The sequence below is a fragment of the Gavialis gangeticus genome, unplaced genomic scaffold (genome assembly GCF_001723915.1).
Source record: "Gavialis gangeticus isolate Ggan-Ray unplaced genomic scaffold, GavGan_comp1, whole genome shotgun sequence".
Taxonomy (NCBI): domain Eukaryota; kingdom Metazoa; phylum Chordata; order Crocodylia; family Gavialidae; genus Gavialis; species Gavialis gangeticus.
The window spans coordinates 110,446,412-110,469,762 of NW_017729024.1; the positions used below are offsets into that span (position 1 = coordinate 110,446,412).

A 23,351-nucleotide genomic window follows, 5' to 3' on the forward strand; every position below is an offset into this window, starting at 1 on the left:
CACCTTGCTGGGGTCATTTGACCCCAGTACTCTTTCCTGCCGTGGCAGGGGGTCGAACTAGATGATCTTCTCAGGTCCCTTCCGACCCTAGAAACTATGAAACTATGAATAGGCATCCAGATGGGATGCACACAGGGTGATTTTAAGGTAGAGGCTCAGAAAAGTAGTGCTGGGGAGATTTTTTCTGACCCTTTGTCCTGATTCCCCAGCCTTTAATAGCCATGCATGCCACCCAGCTAAGTGGCACATGTATCATTTAAAGCCTACAAACTGGGGTGGGAAAACCTTTCCCAACCACAGGTCCTAGTCCTCAGGTCTTAGCAATCCCTCCCCTGCTGGACCAGGAACTGGGCTTGGGGACAGCTTCCCTAAGCCCAGTCCTTAGGAATCTCATGTAGCTACAAAGCTGTCTGAGCCCAGTCTTTGGGAATCTCATGTGGCTGCAAGGTTGTCTGAGCCCAGGCAGTCTTGCCGACACAACACAGTTGACTCCTGCTCCTGTGCATGCCTTTGGTTCCACTAGGGAAGAGAGAAGATCTGTGGCTGCAGGGTTCATTCATGGCTGCAGAGTTGCCCAAGCCTGGGTTAGCTTTGTAGTCACAGGAGAATTGTCCCCCACTCCCCACAGGCTTTCCAGTGGAATGGGAGTAGTGCATTGGGTGGAGGCTCTTTGGTTGGGCAGGGTCCCCACAGTGTTGCCTGACAGTTTGCTTTCCAAGGGAGAGCAGAGGACTGTGGGATACTGAATCTCTTTTCTTTCTCTCTCTCCTGAAGTGCACAGGTGTTCAAGTTAGATCAGAAGAAAGATCTTCCTTCTAGATAACCAATTTAACTTTTTGTACAAGAGCCATTTTTCATCCACGAGACAGTTCTCAGTCTTCTGTGTGCTCTCCTTTTTGTGTCAGGAGAGGCTTTTCTGTTGGCACAGATGGAACATCTGTATATAGCTTAAGTGAAGATCAACTCCTCTTTCTCCTCAGATGTCTAGAAAATTTACAGAGAAAGAGCTTTGTTAATGCAGAGCCTACTATGTCCTTGCCCTTCCAGATGCAATGCCCAGCAAGACTCAAATGCCTGAAAACAGGAAATGGTGTTTTAAGGGCTTTGCCAATGTAGCCATAATTCTGTGTCCTTCACACCCTGTCTCCCTGAAGCTAGCATCTACCAGTGAGAATTATTTCCATGAAATCTAGAAGCATTTGTTGTGGATGGAATTGCTGAGGGGAGTAGTTTGAGCATAGCTGAGATGGGATAAGGGTATCAGGGGGCCTCTGTCCATTGAGGTGGGATTTGAGCCCCACTTTCTGCCTCTTCACCCATTTGTGCACTCAAGAAGGGCCTGTATTAAGGGATCTAGTTGAACTCATTTCATCACTGGATTCTATAAATTGTCAGCACAGTGGTCTTCCTGCTATGGGAACTGTCAGCAGGGAGATTCTCCAAGAAGTTGAGGTTGGGCAAGCAAAAGCACATTACTGAAGGGTAAGTGTAAAGGGGTTGTAAAAGGAGAGTGAAATGGCTGTAGAATTTATCAAGTATTTAGTTGTTTCTGTGGAGTATGTTCAGTGCCTGACTGTACAGCAGATGGAGCTAGCTTCTAGCCTAGGGGCGAGCAAAATGCGGCCCGTGGGCCAGATGTGGCCCACCAGGCCATTCTATCCAGCCCGGGGTGCCCCTAAAAAATTTAGAAAATTAATCTTTATCTGCCCATGGCTGCCTGTCATGTGGCCCTTGATGGCTTGCCAAACTCAGTAAGCAGCCCTCCTCCCAAAATAATTGTCTACCCCTGTCCTAGTCAGTACAGTTTTACATCAGTGAAGAGATGTGTTTAAGGCTCAGCATTACCCTGTTTATTTAGCTTGTTCCCTGAATAACACTCACTGTCTACAAGGCAAAGTGATGCTATGTAGAACAAACATTATGGCATGGTTCTGAACTCTGAATCTCTTGGTTTTCAAGAGGTTTTCTGAATATGGTGAGAAACAAAGCAGCAGGTCTGTTTAATAAAGTTAAGGATGTTTTATGTTTGTTAATGAAAATGTATAACACTCATTCTTGCTATGCCAGAAGACAAAAAGGGCAATAGCTTTTGTACAAAAACTACTGTTTCAGTTCATCATGCATACTATGAAGAAAAAAGTTAATACTTTAGAAGCCCTTAGGTGATCATGCACTTCAGGGCTATGGACATATTCAAGGTGTATCATGAATGTATGTTGGCTGAATGCTCTCCTAGGCATTCAGCCAACATACAAAGGACTGGCATATGGGGCTTTTTTAATATATATTTCTGAAAACTGTTTCCTAAAAAGTGACTCTGTAAATAATAAACAAATAAACATATTTTAAAAATAAATTCAGTTATTTGATACATCCAAGAAATAAAAATTTAGGGCCAAATTCTGTCTCTCTTGGTGCCTTCATTTTTAAAAATTACCTTTAAAGTAAGATACTAGCAAATTTAGTCTTTGGTAAGTCGTTGCAGCTTATGTGCAGTCACTTTTGTGTGACATATACAAATCATTTGCCTATCATTCCATGGAAATTGGCTCAACTAGTAAAGTTATTTAGCTTTCCCCTCCTCTTTTTCAAATAAAAGGTAGAAAGAAAAAAATGTTATCAAGATCTAATTGACTAAATTTAGTAGGTGTTACAGATAGCATACAAGTTGAAGTGATGTCAGGTATAAATGGTAAGTGCCCTAACATACTTTTGGCATTCAGTACAAAAGATCATATTATGTAGAAACATGGAAGATTGTTTACTTAAAAAGATGTCAGAGAGGAGCATTGTGGCAGAAAAATATATAATGAGAAAATAAAAAATAAATCACTTGCCCTTCTACTCCTCATCATCTGCCATAATACGTTCTCAGGTTATTTTCCTACTACTTTCCACTCTCTTTTTACCCATTTGATATGGGAATCCCGAATTAGTGCAAATGACTTTCTTATTCCCAGTTTGTGAATTATGGCAGAATTTAAATTGCCACAGATTTTGTCGTAGCAAAGGAGAGAGAGAACCGATTACTTGAGGGCTGGAAGTCCACCTAAAATCTCAAGTAAGGAAATTTGACATCTGTGACCTCTAAAATGTCCTGTAGAATCTGTACCTTAATTTTATTATTGAACTTGGTTACTATAAAATAGGGATTATCTTTCCAGTGTATTAGTTTAGCTCTAATCTGTGAGATTTGTATATTTCTCCCAGGTCTAAAAACAGTATGTATCATGCTCTTGGCTATGGTACAATATTAGTTATGCAAGCTGCTATGACTTTTGAACAACAGGATATCCAGCTGGGAATTTCTACAATGAAGGAAGCTTTACAAACCTGCCAAAGGTAAGCCTAAGAAAATTACGTGTGAGACATTTAAATGGAATATACTGACTACTGCTCCAGTATGGAGTGAGCATGGTAGCATACTCTTAAATTGGGTAGAGCATATTAGGCAATTATTCTTATTAATATTAATATACATTATTTGTATTATGGCAGAAGTCAAATACCCACTCATGCTCAGGTATTTGTGAACTCAGATACTAGTTAATTAACATCTGGCTAGCCATGTTGATATGGAAAGAGCCAATTTCTACATGCAGTTATAGTATTTGTGTATGCAGTTTGAGCATATGTTTTTATACAGCCTGTGGCTTCTAACTTTTTAAAGACCTGGTATCATTGTTTTCCATGGTATCATTGTAGCATTGTTCTTCTGTATGGTCACTTTAAAAAATGGGTCAAAAATATTTTGGAAAATAACTCATCAAAATCTTCTCTCAAACCTAGACCTAAGCTTTTTGACAGTATTGAAATGTAAATGTTTGGCTTGTACTTTAGTTAAAAACAAAACAAAACAACCCTCCCCCCCAGGGCAGCAGACTAGCAGTCAAGACTTTGGCTCTATTTCTGGTTCTGCCATACATTTGCTAATCACACTTTAGTGTGTGACAGTGTGCCGCATCCTCAGCAGTAAGGAAAAGTGAGAGAAATATATTATGTGTGTACAAGGAAAGGAGACAAAAATACAGTGATCCATAGCAAAATGACCATCCTAAGGCTACCACTGATTGCCTTTACCAACTTTAAAAGGCCGCCTGCCAGAACCTCATGGTGGGAAAAGTGTACCCGTAGGGAAGCAGTCTGTTTTAAGGAAAATCAGTAGTAAACTGGTGTCACCAAGGAAGGTGCTTCTGGGGAAAGGGTCTGTTTTTCTTTTGTGTTGGTCATATTTTTAGGCCTTAATTTTCAAATGTTCTCAATTTTGGGAGTCCAAAGTAATACCTGTCCTTCTGATATCATGTTTGTGCTTACCACCAGCTGAATTAATTAGCTGTATATGTTCAACAGATCTGAAAATCAGACTTTTAACAATATCTAAAGTTGAACATTCAAAAACTGAATCTTGCAAAATTAAAGTCCAGAGTTAGAAAATCTGTGATAGAAACTCTGTTTCTGAGTTTCTGTCACTGTATTTGAAACAAAGTAAATGTAAAGCATTTTGACAGCTGTCCTTGACAATTGTTACTTTTTGTTGTGCATGTATATATTGTGAAATAGAAAGTTCTGCTATCATCACAAAAAGTCGTCATTTCATATTTTTTACATGGGGGAAAAGTGGAAAGGGTGCACTGCTGTTTTATGTGTTCAGCTTCAAACATTGTCAGTATGATGGTATGATTTCTGAAGTGTATAAGAATTCAGGACATTATTTTATATACTGTTTTACACACACACATGCACATGTCACATTATAAGAACATTACGGTGTCTAAGATGAACATAGAAAAATTAGGAAATACTGGAACTAAGGTTTACATTGGAACTAAAAGCAATGCAACCTCATTTGGCCCCTGTGTATTACAATCTTTTAATTACATGATCTTACACTCTACAGCATCTGCCTCACTTTAGTGCACAGAATAAGTAGTGCAAAGTTTCTGTTGCCTATTTGATTCGGTCCAATTTGGTGGCTGAATCTAATCAGGAGACCCTCTAATCTCTCTGAATCGAATCGGAACCCTCTGAATCAATTTGGAGAGGTTCAGAAAGATTCAACGATTTGGATGTAGACACAGCTTGAAATGTTTTTTCCACATACCTTAAGGTACCAGGTGGCTCGTGAATGCTGAGATGCTGGGGTGGATGGAGTGTCCCATAGCACAAGGGGGTCTCCAGTGCGTTTGGCAGCAGACCCGGAAGTGGACCAGAACAACTTCTGGTCCACTTCCGCCAGTGCACTCCCTGGCATATCCAGGGGGTGGCAGGGCCCCCCCCCCCCACCCGGTTTAGTGACTGGTGCTTTCTGCGTCTGGGGTCCCAAGGTCCCCCCACAGCCGATCGCTGAGCCAAGCCATTGCAGCGTTCATGAGCTGTGCCTGGTACTTTGAGGTATGTAGAAAAAAACATTTCAAGCTGTGTCTATGGCCAAATCACTGATTCTCTTAATCATCATTGAATCTTCAGATTCAGTCAAATTGAATTGGGACTGTGATCCGAATCAACAAATTGAATTACTGTCCCCAATTTGGGCCGAATCCGAATTGAATACAGCCTGTTTCTCACACCCCTAGTAGTGACCACATAATGACCGTGTTTTAGCCAAAGAGCTTATGAGTAGCCAAGAAGTGGCCCAAGCTGTAGGCCCCTCCCAGCACAGTGCTTTAACACAAAGTCATAGGTTAGGCATTATACAATCTCCTCTTCGCTCAATTTTCTAGTAGTCTAGCATCTGCACCTTGCATTTAATATCATTAGTTAAAATGTATCAAGAACTGAGGGGAAGTGTCTGCTAGCACCCCAGGTCCCCTCCCATTTAAAGCAACAACCATCTGGAGACCCACAATCTAGCTTGCCCCATACGTCTCCTGCTCTCTGCAGCTTAGAACCTGTTTTGTCGTTTCCTGGGTGAGTGCTTTCACCACGAAGCTACTTGCCTAAAACCTGTGATGACAATGTCCTAAAAGAAAGGGGAACTTTAGGCCCTGATCCTGATGAGGAAGTAACTATCCCAGTGCTATTTATTTTTATTCATGAATATTAAATTGAAGGAGCAATGAGCCAGCTTCAAGGGGAAGGCTGTGGAGAAGTCTTAGAAATTCCCAGCCCATGGACTAGCCTTTCCTAAGAAGCAGGAGAGACAGCTTCAAATGCTCTCTGGATGAAGGGGGCTTAGAACCCAAGTCTTCTGCTTCCTGAGCAAGTAGCCTATAACCACTACCTATTTGGGGAAAAAAAATCCTCTTCCTCTGGTGTCCACTACTGCAAGCATTACATTTCTGCTTGGCTATAATTTATGGCTCGCAGTCACTCAGGATTTGTCCTTATAAAGCCATGTACATGCCCAGTTGGAGTGAAGCTTATGGAGTATGTTCAGTAGCTGTGTGGATACTTATGTGTTCACCCAGCATGTGGAATAAGATTGCAAACTGTATGTTAAGTGCCAAAAATAGCAGTTGGGTAAGTGTTTTTTGGGTGGGCAAAGTGAAATAGGTTTCTTTCTGTAGGCTAGGGACAGATACTTAAAAAGCCTGAGCCAGAACTGATTCAATCTTTGCAGGTTATTCTAACCTGGCTAGGCTAAACCAGTTTGTAAGCACACAGACATCCCCTCTGGATTGAGGAAGTTCAGGCACATGCCTACAGTGTCTCAGGCCAGAAGCCAGGGGACACTAGAGCAGCCCTCCCTTCTCTTCCACAGTACTAAGCGGAGGGGGCCATGGCCAGGCCCCTGCAGGACCCTGATTAGAGAGGACTTCCTCACTTTGATAACAGAGCATTTATCAGCTCTGCTATCAGCATTTATCACCCCATCAGAAAATGAAGCCTCTCATTAGCTCAAGCTCTTAACTTTTTGCAAGGAAGGGAACATACTAAGAAGGGACGTTATCAGGTACCTGTTGATTAGCTGCAAAAAGCACTAAGCAGACACGGTCCTGTCTGCCTTACACAGACACTTCTCAGCATTAGCTAGCATACCACATGCTGGCTATGGTCTGTGCTGTCAGAGAGGAGTGACCAGTCCTTGAGCAGTCTGATTAAGTGACGTCTCTAGAATCACAAGAGAACTTGGTGTTAAAGGCAGGGGTAGAATATGGTTCTCCAGGGGAGCGTTACACAACCTTAGTTATTAGACCATCCTTTCCCTTTTGTACAATTCCCTGCATCAGTTGCAACAAGTTTTCTAATTCCTGCAAAAATGAGGAAGCGGGTTTTATAGAAACCACCTTCACTCACATCCCTGATTCCTTCTCAGACTATAATTCATATTGTACAGTGACTACAGAAAGATTGTGCAAAGGGGAAAAAACTGTGAGATCACGTACTTAAAAATAGTATCATAATCTATAACACAATAGGGGACTGGATTAAGGTTTATAGATTTCTGGATTAAGGTATGTACCAAGAGTGGGGGTTATATATTGGTAAACTACTCAGAGCTGTACCTCTCTTCTTTGGAATGGCTATACATTTGTCTAACATTTGGAGGAAGAAGGAGTTAATTATCATAATGCATTAGGTTAATATAAATGCCTATTTAAATTTGCTTATCCTTTGTGGGTTTCTTTTTTCCATTGTGGCTGATTTAGATTCAGAAAAAGAAGCACAGTGGTAGAGTCTTTGTCCAATCTGGTTTCTAAACAGTCAGTGGACCAGCTGAGTGAAGGTAAGAGAAATAAAAGGTATTTTTTGAAAGTATATAGGAAAAAGGATTTCTGAAAAAGTTATACCAGTATAGGAAGACTTACAGGCAAGTTCACATACATCTTTTAATTTAGGTAATTTTTCCTCTCCCTCCAAATATTGGAGACAGTTCAATGGCAGCTATTTTCAGAAGTTATTTTAAAAGGAGGAATTCATGTGTTGATAAATGCACAGCATTTATGAGGAATGTTATTTTAAAGGAATAAGTCTGATTTTAAGAAATAGTCTGAGCATTATGCAGTTTCAGTAGTTGAAGAAATTTTGTATAGTTTTTGACCATACAAACTTTTATTTTAAAAAATTGGGAATGGTGGCAAGTGGATTTGTTGTTTTGTATTTATAGGAAGTAGGACATACTTGCTCTAGAGTAATTCAGTACATTACCTTTCTGTTATGGGGGCATGCTCAAAGTCAGGTCTCAAGCTAGCCCGCCACCCTGTCCACAGGGCAGTCCACCCAATCTTTTCTGCCACAACTTTGCTATTACAATAAATTGGTGGTAAATGCAGGAGGCTGCCCATTCTATGCCTTGATGCCAGAGGCACTAGCCACGTCTCTGTACCTTCCATACGTTGTGGTCCATACCTCACAGATGGCATCCAAGCTGTTATCATACTCCTGGCTGCCAGCTGGACTGAACCTAGTCACCACCACCTCTGGACTGCCCAGTGCGCAAGCTCTGGGTGGGCAGCAGCAGCAAACACTGCCTGGCGCGGCAAGCCAGGGGGCCACAGCTGCTGCCGCCATGCGCAGCCCCACAGGTGAGTCCACAGCTGGCATGGGGCCCAGGCTGGCAGCAGGGGCTGGGTTACAAGCTGGTGCTGAGTGCAGGGGGAAAAGTGGCCCCTCACCTGCCCTGTGGCTGGCGTCCCACGCTGCAGCCACTTGCAGCCTGCGTGGGGCTGCCTGTGCCTGCTCAGGACAGCCCTGCGCAGGCTGCGAGCAGCAGCAGCAGGGGACCCGGGCCACGGGGTGGGCGAGGGGCTGTTTTTCCCCAGACTCAGCTTTTTCCCAGGCTCCTTCCCTGCCCGGGGTCCTCCCCTGCCCTTCTCTTCCCCCCTCTCCCTCCCCCTACCGCCCCTTTACCTGAGGTTCTGGCACAGTGCAGTCACGTGGCCCCAGGCCAGAAGCCCCTGCTGGGCCTTTTGGCTGGGGGGGGCGGGGCTGTGCCCTGGTGTTGCAGGAGCCTGCCGGACTTCCCCCAGGTCCTACTGCCTCTGGTTCCTGTCATTTTTGACAGGAACCAAGGACAGATCAATATTAATTTTCTAAATTTTTTAGGGACTCTGTGGGCCGGACAGATTGGCCTCGTGGTCTGTATTTTGCCCACCCCTGCTTTAAAAAGAGGAAAGTTCTTATTTTCGATGTTTTTTTACTCATGCTCACTTTTTTCCCCCTCTAGGGCATTAGTGTAGTGATTTGATATGCCATCTTTTCATAATAGGATAACTGAGTTCAAATTATTGCTGACAGACATTACAAAAGCAAATGAGCATGGTCATTTCATCCTAATTCTTAGCATGGTCTGTTTCTGAAAACTGTAAGTCCAGTACTAAAATACTAGGGTCATTGTCTGCAGCAGTTGCCTGCATTGCTAAGTGTACATACCTAAATTAGACACAGCTTCACCAGCTTAGAGTTTTCCTCCAGAGGTACTGTCTTCCTAACTTGCTGGAACTTTTTATGGACCATTTAGCTTCACTCCTGGACATACAGAACTGTAGAAGTTCAGGGCTAAAGCCTATTTCCCTTTCATACACCTAAATGGCACTTATGCAATGTAACACCAGTTTTTGGCACTTTGGAATTCTGTTTCCTTTGGAACTGTAGAATCATCCTGCATGTGTACCTGTTGGAAGTAGAGTAAGAAGGGAAGGAATCTCTTACTTTTTTCCCCCAAATATGCAGTGGTTATAGCGTACTTGCTCAGGGAGCAGAAGACTTGGGTTTTAGACAACCTTCATCCAGAGAGCATTTGAAATGGTCTCTCCTCCTTCCTAGGAAAGTGTTCTGATCACTAGTCCATGGGCTGGGTATTTCTCAGACTTCTCTGCAGCCTTCCCCTTAAAACTGGTTCTTTGCTCCTTCCATTTAATAGTCATTGAATAAAAATAAACAGCATTGGGATAGTTACTTCCTCATTAGGATCAGGGCCTGAGTCCCCCTTTCTTTCAGGACATTGTCATCCCTCTGGTTGCTTTTCTCTTTCTGACACCATTTATCTTCACTCCCTGCCTTCCTAATTACAGTACTCAGAGTGTAGTCTACTGAGCAGAGACAGAAGCAGAGTATACGGACAGTGTAGCTACAGCAAATCTCAAATTGAGCATAAGTCTCCAAAACAGCAACTATGTGGCTACGTAAGTGCCATTTAGGCATGTGAAAGGGAACTGGACTCTAGCCCTAAGTCCATAATTTTCAAAGGCACCCCATATTTTCTCACAAGCCACATGCCCCAAATAAAGGCATGCACCTTGTTTTGGAGAAGGCAGAATAAAGATTTTTTTTTCTGGTTTAATAACTACAAAGCAGCAACAGAGTCTTATCTTCAGCTGCATTATCCTCCCTTTTCTGCTTAGCCAAACCTGAGCTGCTGCTGAAGACTGGTCTCCAAGAGTGCCTCTATGATTTTGAAGAGTTAAAAACATTTTGCAAGGCTGTGAAATAAAGGAGAGAAACTGGGAGTAACTAAAAGACAGCAAAATTGCCAGAAGTAGTTAGCTTGATTAGTGGAACATCAGTACCATTGAAAAGGAGAAACAGTTGTTAACACCTGAGGAGTGAAGAACGATGGCCCATTAAGTCAAATGCCTCTCTTGGGTGCCTGAATGCAAATACCAGTGCTGCTGTGAGAGGATTCAAAGTGGAGTTCTGTTCTGGGCAGAAAATGACTTGCCTACTTAAGGCAGTAGGCTGGGGAGGGATGATTTTTTGGGAAAAAGATATGTGGTATGCAGGTAAATAAGGTACAACAGTGTATCTAGACCTGGTAGAACCTCAGCTAAAACAGGGCCTGGATGAGCGAGTCAGTTCGTGGGCCCAGTGCTGCACCATGCACCACCTGCTGTCCCAATCCAGCTGCATGCTGGTGTGATCTATCATGCAGGGCCACAGTACCCAGCCTGAAGGCTCCCCAACTGTCTGGAAATTTGATAGCAGGGAAGCAGGAATTAATGCTGCCACTGTTCCCCTGCTGCCAAATTCTGGTCGTTTGGGAGCTCTGCAGGCCAGATGAAATGGCTTTGTAGGCTGGGCACTGAGCACCTCTGGGTTAAATGTTCTAGTCAGCCACAGATAGAATTGTTTTTTTTTTCTTTCCATTATGCATATTTGTGTGTTCTGAGTGCAATGTGAAGTCTAAGATGGTGACCGAATAAGGACAGACATCTTTTCAAGGAGAGCAGAGCTGTGGCGCCGAGTTCAAAGTACTTCTGTCTTTCTATCAGCATCACTTGAATCTTGTTTTGATTCAGCTTCAGTCAGCTGCTCTCATGTAGGCAGAATGGAAGCCAGGCCATGGAGGTGTTATTTGAACTGAAGTATAGACAGTGCTGCATGTAACCTGAGTACTACTGATGCTTCTAATTAGCTCTCTGAGTCTCATCGGTCAGATAGAAAAAAAGGATTGACCCTTGCAGATCCAGCATGTTGAGAGCCTTGATGATTAGAAGGAAATGGTTTATAATGGCTCTTTCAGTTTAGAGACATAGGTAGTTGTGTTAGTCTGAAGTCAAGCAGAAGGCAGGGTAGATTTGGACCTTATAGATGTGTATAGATATATATAGAGAGATGTATATAAATGTATATAGATGGCTATAGGACAAGTTTACATGAGCAGGCCCTGAGCCATTTTAGAATATTCCTGTTCACTGGTACCAGCTCTTAGTGGCAGGAGTGTTTGATGAGCTAGTGGTGTAGGTTGAGAATGAACATATTTACTTTATCTTTACTCATTAATAGATTGTCTACCAAAGTGACAAGTGTTGCCTCAGTAACGTGTCCCAAATTGAAGCCTGATTGAAGCTTTTGGCTGCAGAAAAGTGACATGGAAGACTATTTTTAGCTAACTTCTTAACTAGTGTCCTTGACTAGATTTTTTTTGTTTGTTTGTTTCATATATGGCTTGACAGTTATCAAAACAAGAATGATAAAAATCTAGTTAGATTTTGCTGGCAACATATTGTTATCCCATTGATTGGCAAGTACCATATTTGAATGTGAACCAATAAGCATTATGTTGGCAATTAATAATTTGAGACTTCTTTTGTTTGATCTTTTTTGTAGAGGAAATGCATGCTGAAATCTGTTATGCTGAATGTTTATTGCAGAAAGCAGCACTTACATTTGTACAGGTAATATCAACTGTTCATTTTAGATCTCTGTGTGAATATGCAATTTAGTGTAAAATATTAGTAATCAAATTAAGACATTATTTCCCCCAAAACTGTAATGTTTGAAAACAGAAATGTTTTTTTACAATGTTTATTTTGTAGAAACTGACTGAAAATGCCATTTACGCTATGCTATATTGTGACACTCACATTTTCTATCTAAACATACTTAAAAAAATAAACTTTTAATCTTTGTCCAAGGGTCTGTTATGTTACACAGTTTCATAACAATGATTCATTTAGCTGTGCATACTGGCCAGTACTCCTTAAGTGAGAGAAATGTAGAACACAGGTGTCAAGCAGTGCATTGCTGTAAATGGGTGAATTTGGTAGAAAATGTCATCCCGACCCACAGGATTTCATTTCATGCTGATTTCTTTGGCAGCCATCCTTCTTGTTCTTCCATTGGAAGTCACTGTCCATATAGACTTTAAATGATGCCCTCAACCCTATAGTAATGCATTACTTGTTCAAGAGGAGTTGTTTTTGTTCACTTTGGAATTATGGGAGGCACTGGGGTGTTGTGATTAGTTGTGTTTACCAAATGAGAGTTTTGAAAGTAAGCTTGCTAAAGCAGGCCTGGAAGTGGCTGTTTGAGTATGGGTCATAGTTTCTCACCAATCATTTTAAATCTCCAGAAAAGTGCTTTTTTTTTATGGAAGCCTATTTTCCCTCAATGAAATGCCACAATTTCCATGACAAAAAGTAACACAATGAACACATAATAAGTTAGAGGTTGTTAAATACCTTCTCTTTATTATTTTGTTATCTATGTATGGGAAGGAGGGATTCTTACCCACAGCAATTTGGGCCCATGCCTTCCCCCTAAATTCCAACTGCTATTCCAGAAGTAGTTCATCATCCAGTAGTGAGTTTTAATTAAGTTTATTAAATAATTTAGTTTGAGCTGTTGAAAAACTCCCAGCTTAGTTTTTCACTGAAAATTATAGTAGTTAGATAATATAGTAGATGTGGAGGGTGGCCACATCCTCTACATCGAGGGATTAATGTTAAAATGTCACTTTTTTTCTATCACAGCTTGCTTTAATAGCTTCCAGTGGGACTACTCATACACAAAGTAAAACATACTCAACTCTGTTGACTTCAACACTTGAAAAAATATATTAGGTCTATATAAAAAGCTATATTAACATTACTAATGTTGCAAATTCTAGCACTCAGAGTTATCCCAGAACCAAAATCACTCTAGACCTTATTTCAGTCCCCTGACATGCATGTATTCTGATATACAGTCTTTAATTATATGATCATGTACAATTGTTTTCATAGCTTCCGTGACTTTTAATGCACAGAATAGACAATACTCACTTAACAAGCAGCTTTTCATTATTTAGTTTCATGGTTGCTGAATAAGCCCCATTCACTTATTTACCACCTATTATTTAAACCCTTTTAAAATAGAATTATTAATTTTCTGATTGGTGTTTTTGTGTTGCTAATCCCAGCAGTATCCGATTGCTTTAAAACACTAGTGCATTTACTACTTTAAAATACCTCTGTGGGAAGAATGGATATTACAGGTGAACTCAGGCACACTGTGTACCCATGGTTTTAGGGTACATTTCACAGATATTTGTAGAGAGGAGTGAGGTGGTGAAACTCTGGGTTCTTGTGTTCAGTTTCAGGCTCTGGAAGAATGAGTACTTCAGTAGACATGGTGCCCTTTTTTTGCTCAATCTCCCCTAGGTATGATCTCTTCAGACCTGCCCCAACTTTTTCAGGCTTTTTTTTTTGTACCTACCACTGGCTCCTTCTCATAGTTCTATTTTCTTGACCTAGTCTAGGGAAGAGATTGAGACCAGCTTTTGATCCCAGTTTCTTGCCTTGAAATCTTTGTCCCACTCCTATGGTCTCTCTCCTACCACTCACTCCCAGTCTTTGTCCAGCGAATACCAGTTCTCTTCTCCATTCCTTGCCATTCCCCACAAGCTTCCAGAACTTGTTCATCATGCCCAAGCTTCCCATCCTGACTGATTTAGAGTTCCTTGTCCCAATTACCCAGCCCTCTCCAAAATCCTCATCTAGTTTCAGTTCTCTTATCGCCCGTTATTCCCTATCTCCCATATTTGACTCCCAAACCTATTTTCTTTGCCCAGATAATCCAAATCTCTGCCATTCTTAGGTTTTCTGTCTCATTGTGCTTGCCCCACAATGCCATGTTTTCCATAACTTATCATGGAGATGCAAAATAGTACATCTGTGACTTGCTGCCAAGTTTCAAGTCCCTGCTCCAAAGCATGAGAGCACTAAAACAAAGGTTACCAGAATTTTTTAACATTGAAAAACAAAATACTTTAAAATTATTTTGTTCTCAGGAGCAACTGAATAATTTCATCTGAAATACTGCAACCCTAATCCGCCCTCAAATCAGCCTAACAAATACATACTTCCTGGAAATATTGAGCCAAAATGCTTAGTTTGAAAATTTATAAGCAACTGGAAAATAGCCTTGTACTTTGAAGTGTCAGGGAATCTTGATAATAGGCTTGGTGGCAATGCCTGTAATTAAATAAAGAGATCAAATCAAACATACACTCTGCAACATATAATTGTTTTTTACTGGAAAAAGACTCTGAAGTATCAGTTAAATGAATTCAAATGTTAAGTCTATGTAAAATAAATTCTTCCATGATAGAATGAAAAATAAATACCTGGTATACTTACGTTATGTGAATATATAATGTGCACAGAACGTTGTTAGATTATATTTTCATATATACAATTGGAAGGTATGTGCTGTTAGTTCCCTTACTGCAATCTGAGGTAAACTGGAGTTGCTATTGAGCAGCATTTTGAATTTAACTGAATAGAGGATGTTTGGGGTTTTTCTTTCAAGACCTCTCTACATTTTCCAAGGCACAATTTGGAAACTTTCTCTAAGAATGCTCTTCTACCACCATCTGGTGGAAATTTTTGTTATTTATCTCTTAAATGCTGAAGGTCTTTTGTCTCTGTTCTATTTTTTGGCTATTTTTTTAATAATCTGTATTTAGAGTGTCATTCAGAACATGCAGAGAACTGTTTCTCTGTCATTTTATCGTATACTGCAGTGGGGGCTGAACTTTTTTGGCAGGAGTGTCACAATTTAACCATTTACCTTCCCCGAGTGCCACTAAGATCCTTGTCCCATACGTGATTTGCTTCACAGCTTTATGTTCCCTTACCAAGCTGCTGCTCTGCTCTCTGTTTCCTGCCCTGAGCTTCCTGCCTGATTTAATGCACTGTTTTCTGATCCCTGTACTATCTACCAGTGCACACATAGGGCATTTATAGATGTGCTCCAGGAGGCTGGGGAGGCAGGGCACTTTTTAATTAGCATGCGGTGCTAATTAAAAGTGCCCAAGCATCACGTGTATCAGTATCCCCACGCTGAAAAATGGTGGTGGGATGTTTTGAATTAAAGCTCATCAAACAAGTTTTAATTTAAAGCACCCCACTGCCATTTTTCAGCACGGGGACGCTGGAGGCTGCTGGAGCACATTTATTTCTATGCTCCGGCAGACTCGATTTCCAGCACATTGGAGCAGCCTTGCTGCATGTCTGTAGGAGCCCATAGGCTACCTGTGCCCTCTGCATTCTGCCATGTGACACACAGCGTGAAGCTGCTCATGCCCTTGTCGCACTCATGCCACAAGTTGGCCACCCTGATACTGTATTCTGTTTTCTGTATAATATTCCCTAAGAGTAAAGTTTATAACTATAAAATTGATTTTATGTATCATAAATAAGTAACATTTTGTAAAGATTAATGGTAAGAAGATGTGTAGTTAAAAGACATTTTCTTATGAGCATTTTATGCAACTGCAAAAGAAACAAATCTGCACATTTTTGCACAGTAAAACACGTTTCTTACAGGATGAAAATATGATCAACTTTATCAAGGGTGGCCTCAAAATTAGGACAAGTTACCAAATATACAAGTAAGTTCTTATAAAACATGTAGTCAGATTCAGACTTGCTATATAGAGGAGGAATTCCATTAACTCTTTGAAGAAATATATTGGCAATTGTATTACTTAATTTGTATCACCTCTATCATGTTTTCTTTTCTTTTTTTCCCCTAAAATAAGAGAATGTCTTCAAGTGCTACAGATGACTCAGGGCATCAAAAGCAAAAATGAAACTTACCACCAGTTTGAAGGAGGAGTAAAGCTTGGGATAGGAGCATTTAATCTGGTACGATATTAGTTTTCATACAGTAAGAAGACCATTAAGATAGGGCCCTGATGGATGTGGGGGGTGGGGAAACAAACGCATTTTACCAGAAGCAGCAGTGCACTACTTTGACCTGGCTCTGCAGCATCTGTATAGATCAGGCACTTCAGCAGGGTTTTTTGGCACTTTTATCCCAAGTTGAGGCAATCGGCTATTAGTTAAAAGTACCAAAAAAGCCACACTAAAGGGCCTGATTTATATGGACATCAGGTGAGCCTGGTGCAGCTAACAAACTGCCTTTTCTGGGCATGCTCTGGGCTTGGTGTGGGAGTGCTTGAGGTTAATGTAAAGCACCACTTTTTTTCCATGTCTGCAGGCAGCCATAGTGTCATATATACTGATATTTGTATATACATGTTGCTCTGTGTTAGGCTTTCTTCTTTGCTCAAATGAAAGGTTGGTTTATAGTGCCATCACTTCAAGACACGCCTGTAGTGCAGTGTGGTGGATATTTCAGGCTCCTGTGGTGACCCTGTGGATCGTTTATTCTATATGGGAAAAGTATATGTTGCCAACTTCTTATATGTCTACTATTTGCAGTTTTTTAACATATTCTAAAAACCATGTTCAGCCTAATAGCAAACACTTGTATTTGCATCATGTGCTGAGGATGTTTTAAAAGAAGTGTTGTAGTTTCTAACAAATTAAAAACAATGCATCATGGCATCTGCTTCATAAACTAGACTAGAATAGAATATTTTATTATGTCTATTGTTCCACAAACAAACCTGTTTTGTGTGTATGTCATTCTTTTGCTGCAATGATTGGTTGATTTTTCTATAAACTGACAAGTTTAATTACATGCAAGATAGAGAAACAGCAGTTTGCGAGATGCACACATAGGTCTGTAACAAATGTTAATTTAATGGATTTGATCCCAGATCACATGTGCATGGCAGGACCTGGATCAGGGATAGATCCCAGGTGCGTGACTGCTGGTGCAGGGCGGCTAGCATGGGGTACTGGTCCCTACTGCTTTGCTTCCTGTAACCGCCCTGTCAATTTTCTGATGGGCACGGAGCTTAGGATCCTGATTTTGGGCTCCATGCCTGTCAGCAAGTTTATACCCACACACCCTGCAAGGGCTGCCCAGTGCATGGGTGGAGACATGCTATGCAGGCGTGAGGAACTTGGCACCTTGGACTCTGCACACCCAGGGAGTTTAACCTATAAAGCACCCCATGTCCCACAGCTCTAAACCCAATTTCAGGGCAGCCTATGCAGGGCTAAACTGCAAGTGGATTTAAACTTCTTGGGTGGAGAAAACCCATCAGCTCCACCCACTTTGCACCTGTGAAGTTGAGTGCTTCAGCCCAGCTTGGGGCCGTACCACTTGGCTTGAAACTTTCCAGGTTTGGGGAGCCCTGTGAAGTTGGGCTGCACTACTTGGGTTTAACATGCCACACATTCAAACTAATATATGATAAAAAAGAGTCATGAAGAGGTTCCATGTTTAATGTGGAATGTCTTTGTGGCTGATTTGTAATTTTATCACACCATAAATTGGTTGTATGTGTGGCATGTTACAATTTCATGGCATGATTAACTCATGAATCATGCCATAAATGTAATGGCTGCCAAGAGCCACAGTTGTCTAATGTTACGAGTTTATTTTATGTATTGTGTCATTAAATTACCTCTCATGGATAGGACAGCAAGGGTGCTGTTGTACACTGGTTACATTTTAAGAGTGTTGTCAGCCTACTTAAAACAGGACTATCCTTTAAGACACAAGGCACTGGTGACTGTCCATATACACTGGCACTATTATCAACAGTAAATGTGAAGGAAAAAGATCTATTCTAGATCAAATGAGTATAAACTGGACAGATCCTCTTCAGCAGTAACCTTCAACCTGACATTTCTTGGTATTTTTACTGAAAAAATATTTGCTAGACTTCAGTTTTACACTGTTTACCATACAAATATTTTCAGAAAGCATTGCAGGCCCTTTGGAGGGCAGGATTAGAATTCAGAATAATCTTGACAAGTTGGCAGTATAGTCTGAAGTAAATAGGGTAAGTGACGGAAGAACCCAGTGAACAAGTTCTGTGTAACATAATTGCTTAACAAGTACTCAAGTGCTTTCAAAACAGAAACAAAGAAGAAAGCTTTCCAAGACAATAGATTTAAAAATCTGATCAGCAATACTAAAACAGTTTTCTTAAAGAAAGGCTATTTACATGCTGTCACAGTATGAATAATAACGTGAGCATTGTACTTATTAAAATATTATGCCTTAACTTCCAATAATGCACAATTTGTTAATGTTGTTAGTAAGCCTAAGATAAGGAGACATCATTTTGAAAGCATGATGGGAGTAAGATCATATTGTTCTCAGGCTGGAAAACCAAGTTTTGCCATGTGCATGGAGTTGGTTGTACAATAATTGATCGTTCACATCAATTTTGATATCTTTAAAATAGTATATTTATATTTTGAATTTGATATTTCCTTTTCATGCCAGTTAAAAATGGTATTTGGTACTGTAATTCACATTTATGGTCATATAGCAGTTTTTTAGAACCTGTTTGCATTTAAGAATTACATACAAGGTTTGTATGTCTGATTAAACTCTTTGTTTTTGTTTGCTGTTTATTACAGTTGCTGTCCCTTTTACCAGGAAGGATTCTCCGGCTTCTAGAATTTATTGGCTTTTCTGGCAACAGGGTATAGATTTATTTTTAAAAATTTCAGGGGTTTCTCTATTAGGGTGCAAAAGGATTTGGTATAATCTTTGTAAAGTGAAAGGATCTTCTATTTAAGCCAGCTTTTTCTGTTTGTTCGCTTGTTCTGCTTCATTTATTTGCTTATTTTGCTTTCATTTTTATTTATATATTTTTATAAAATACTGACTAGGCCACTTTAAACACACCCTGAGTAAATTGTGGGTCATAAGCTACACCACTGGTTCTCAAACTTTTTTGTATCAGGACCCATTTGTAAATATTGATGGCCAGTTCTGACCCAGTAAATAGTTTAAGTAGAAAACATGCAAGTATTTTGGCCCCAAAATATTTATTACACACTCCCGACTTGCAGCACCCTGGCCCTGCCGGTGTCCCTCACTCCCAACTTGCAGCCCCTCTGCTCTCCCGTAGTCCTGCTGGAGGGGGCCCCCAGGTGCCCCTGCTGTGCTGGGCCAGAGCGCAGTGGCTGCAGCGGCTCTGGCGACTGTGCCAGTGGCAGAGCAAGTCTGACCCTGGCGTGTTCTGGAGGGAGGAGGTGGGAAGGCCTGTGGCACTCCATGCCTTGGGTTGGGGGCTCCTGTGCAGTGCCAGGCAGCCTGGCCATGCCCCTTCCCCCTGGGCAGCATCTCCCAGCTGCCCCACCTCTGCAAGCACAGGCACTGATGCTGCCAAGCCTGGCCATGCAGCTCACCACTGTCCCCAAAGGCCCCTCCCCTCCCCCCTCTCTCCCTGCCCTCCTATGCTGCTGCAGCCCCAGCACCTGGACACCTTCCTCTAGTGCCAGCCGGCACCTTGCCCCCTCCACCCATTCCCCACCCCCCCCACACACACACACCCTTCCCCCTGCCTGAGCCCTTCCCTGCACCCACATAGTCCCCAAGCCCTGGGCCTCCAACCTCTGTCCCCCATAGACTTAATCTGCATCCAGCTGCTGGGGCTGCTCTCACTGCCCTACCTGGCTGTATGCCAGCCATGTGCATTTGCGCATGTGGTGTCCCTGCCTCCAATCACCCTCCTCCAGCTCCTCCCCAGCCCCAGGCAGCTAGCTCCTTACCGGCTGCCAGTCTGCAAGGAGAAACCCGTGCTTTCCTTCATTTCTCTGTCACTGTTTGCAACCCTTTCAAATATTCTTATGACTCACTTTTGGGTTGTGACTCATGGGTTGAAAAACACTGAGCTACACCCCTCACAGGAGCAGCCAAGAGAAGCACGGTACCTCAGAACAAGCTTCCAGCTCCCCCTTGCTGTAGAAAGAATTGTAACTCTCCTTTAGCTTATAACAGCAGCAAATAAATGCATCCTCCAAGCCAATTGCTAGGGATGGAGCCAAGCTTCATATACTTTCTGCCTGTCCTACCTGCTCTACCCTAGGAGGCAGGAATTGTGAGTGCACAGCTCTCCTATTTCACATGTGTGCCCAACTTCTAAGAGCCTTTACTTGTGTAAGAAGATCTGAGCTAACCTGGTTAATCCAAAGGAAGACTTGAAGCTACATGGCTTGGGCACAGAGCAGCTGCTCCAACTGTACCATCAGGGTCCACAGAATCTGAGAGTTAAACAGACTTCATATATTATGAATGTATATGAGCTCCTATATGTATGAGCTTCCTGCATCGCTATGCAGGAAGGGGTCTCTATGAACCGTCATCCCTCTCTTCTGCCTGTGTAGACACCAAGAGAGCTGCTGCAAGTAGGGTCTAGAAACAAGGCATCAGTGAAAACATATTTAATACTAGCCTGCAAAAATATTTTCTGGTGGCTAAAAGATCGGGGGTGGTAGGAGATCTGTGTAGAAATCATTGCAAATGGTAGAGAAATTAGAATTTCTGCCTGCAAGTTGCATTGATAAAGGTGAACATGTGTGGAAGGTCAGTGGCTGTGGATAGATATGTGGAATGTATAGGGTTGTGGGATTCTTGATTGTATATGTATGCACCCTTCCCTTGATATTGGTGCCACAAAGAACACTGAGGGAAGTTCCCTGCCAAGGGATAGTGGTGAGAAGGCACACAGAAACTTGATCTGCAAGTTGTTGAGTACTCTGTTTGCGTTCCACCCATGGACTTAAATGTAGTCCTCCATTTAAAGAGGTGAACACTTCCACTGAGTGATCTCGTTGCTCATTCCTGGAGCTCAGAGCTCTGTCTAGGGAAAGCAGGACCCTCTGGATTTTAACCAGGAGGAGTTGAGTTTTTCTAAAAGAGAAAAATGAAAAAATTGTTAGCACTTATATTAATCTTATCACTTACATTAGATGTCCAGTATGCTGTAGTAGATAACTAAACATTTCTGATTCCTTTAGGATATAGGCCTCCTCCAGCTACGGGAAGGTGCTTCCGGTACAAGTTTGAGGGCCATCCTGTGTACTTTCACCTTGCTGGTATATCACACTTTTGTCTGCTTCATCCTTGGTAAGAACTTGGTACTGAACTTGGCCTGTACTTTAATAGACACAGCTGGTGACATCACTCATAAAATCATACCAGTAAGCAATTTATTTATGCCAGCAAAACCCTTGTGTAGACACACTTAGTTTGTTTTAAACTATACACAAAGAACTCTTGCTGATATAAACTGAATTTCCAATAGAAGAGGTTTCTGTTATATCTCTACTATTATATCTGTACCAGCAAACCCTATTTTTAAGTGTGAAGAAGCCCCAGTTCTTAAAGTAATGGTGAGAAGAATGAAAAGTAACGAGCCAAATGAATATATACTCTTAAACATTCACTTACATACTTTCCACATTCAGAAGATATGTATGCATTCATGCACACACTTTAGTCTGTGCGTAAATTTTCCCTGGACCAGGAAAGATCAGACAAAGATGGAGAGGAAGAAACTCAGAATGATTCTCTCCCTTCAACCTTGGGGTGTGCCTTTGATCTTATAATTGTCCAGAAAAAATTCAATAAGATTACTAGGGCATTCCAAGTTAACTAGTGAACTAAAAGGTATAGCCAAATGGAATTTGATATGCTACTGTTGCTGGAAGGTCTGGAATGCCTGTGATGATGAAAGTTCAGATACCTGTAGAGTTGGTCAGGCCCCTTGAATGTACTGGTGGCTTTAGGACTACGTATGTTTCTAAGATATGCTTGCATCTCTTTGCGAATATTATACTTACCCTTCTTGGCTTATCGGGATTTAGAAGCCAAGAAATTTAGAAAGACTTATTTTCTTCTCAATATTATCTGCTAAGCTAAAAATTGGGAAGCAAGAGGCATTAAAATAGTTTTTCAAACTTCTGGCAAGATTAAGGAAGGCTTTTTGTTTGTTTAAAATATATCATTAAGAATTTCATATTAAGGTTGCTTATATGCTCTGTTTTATTTCTCTCTTGGATATTTAGTATCTTAAAGACCTAGAATGGGATTTTGTTTTTACTGAAACTTACTATATTAAAATAAAGTTTTCCATGGCATAGGTAAAACAAGACTGTTCTCTGATATTCTACTCAATCTGTGATATAACTTGGAAATTACTTTTTAAAAATCTGTGCTGTTCTAGTGAGTCAGAAGTAGTCTTACTATGATTATAGGTACAGGAGAAGCCAATCTTGAGGAAGCAGAGACTCTACTTGAACCCTACCTCCAGAAGTTTCCAAATGTGAGTACTCAGTATAGTTTACCAAAGATTCTGAATAAAGGAATGGCTGCTTCTTTACTTTCTTTTCTTTTCCTCTCAAGGGTTCCATTATTTTATTCTACGCTGCCAGAATATCTATACTGCAAGGAAATTTTGAAAAGGTATTTACTTTATGTGGTTTTTATTAATATTATAGTTACAGATTATGCACAGTATTAGATTTCAGCATAGACTTTGCTTGTATATGTCACTTAGATAGTTCCACTGACTTCATTTAGACACTGATTTCTGGTCTTCTCCCCTTTCGGGTTTGTGGAAAAATGACGTCATCCTCTAAAGAGGAAATATGTAATAGTCTGGGAGGTCAGCAGTTACCCTATCTGTTTGTGTCAGATGCTGGGGAGAAGATTTGGCTCCTTAATTTACAATAGTTATTAGAGGTGCACCAATACATTGGTCTGATATTGGATTGGCACCGATATAAAGAAAATTGACTGTATCAGAAATCAGCCTGATAAGTATCCGATAAATTTGGCCAATAAATGGCCATAGATGGTGAGGAGCACAGCCCAGCAGTGTGGAAAGCTGCATGCAGCTGGTAAGTCTGTTGTGGTGGAAGGGGAAGGAGGGAAGGAGTGTGGGGGCGCAGATCAAGGCCCCCGCAGTGAGGGAGGGAGTGGAGCAGACGCTGGAGCAGGCACTACTGGGGTGGGGTGGGGCACAGGGTGGGGCTGCGGCTCAT

The 23,351-nt window shown here is 41.5% G+C and overlaps 1 protein-coding gene across 1 annotated transcript in view; it reads left to right on the forward strand.

Annotated features, from left to right (window-relative positions):
• TTC39B (tetratricopeptide repeat domain 39B) overlaps nt 1–23,351 on the forward strand; it is a 74,107-nt gene that overhangs the window by 5,918 nt on the left and 44,838 nt on the right. The window contains exons 2-10 of the mRNA XM_019517563.1: nt 3,211–3,342; nt 7,590–7,666; nt 11,989–12,056; nt 15,972–16,036; nt 16,187–16,292; nt 18,936–19,001; nt 21,324–21,432; nt 22,563–22,630; nt 22,711–22,770. Coding sequence (XP_019373108.1) covers nt 3,211–3,342; nt 7,590–7,666; nt 11,989–12,056; nt 15,972–16,036; nt 16,187–16,292; nt 18,936–19,001; nt 21,324–21,432; nt 22,563–22,630; nt 22,711–22,770 — 751 coding nt within the window. The remainder of the gene's footprint in view (nt 1–3,210; nt 3,343–7,589; nt 7,667–11,988; nt 12,057–15,971; nt 16,037–16,186; nt 16,293–18,935; nt 19,002–21,323; nt 21,433–22,562; nt 22,631–22,710; nt 22,771–23,351) is intronic.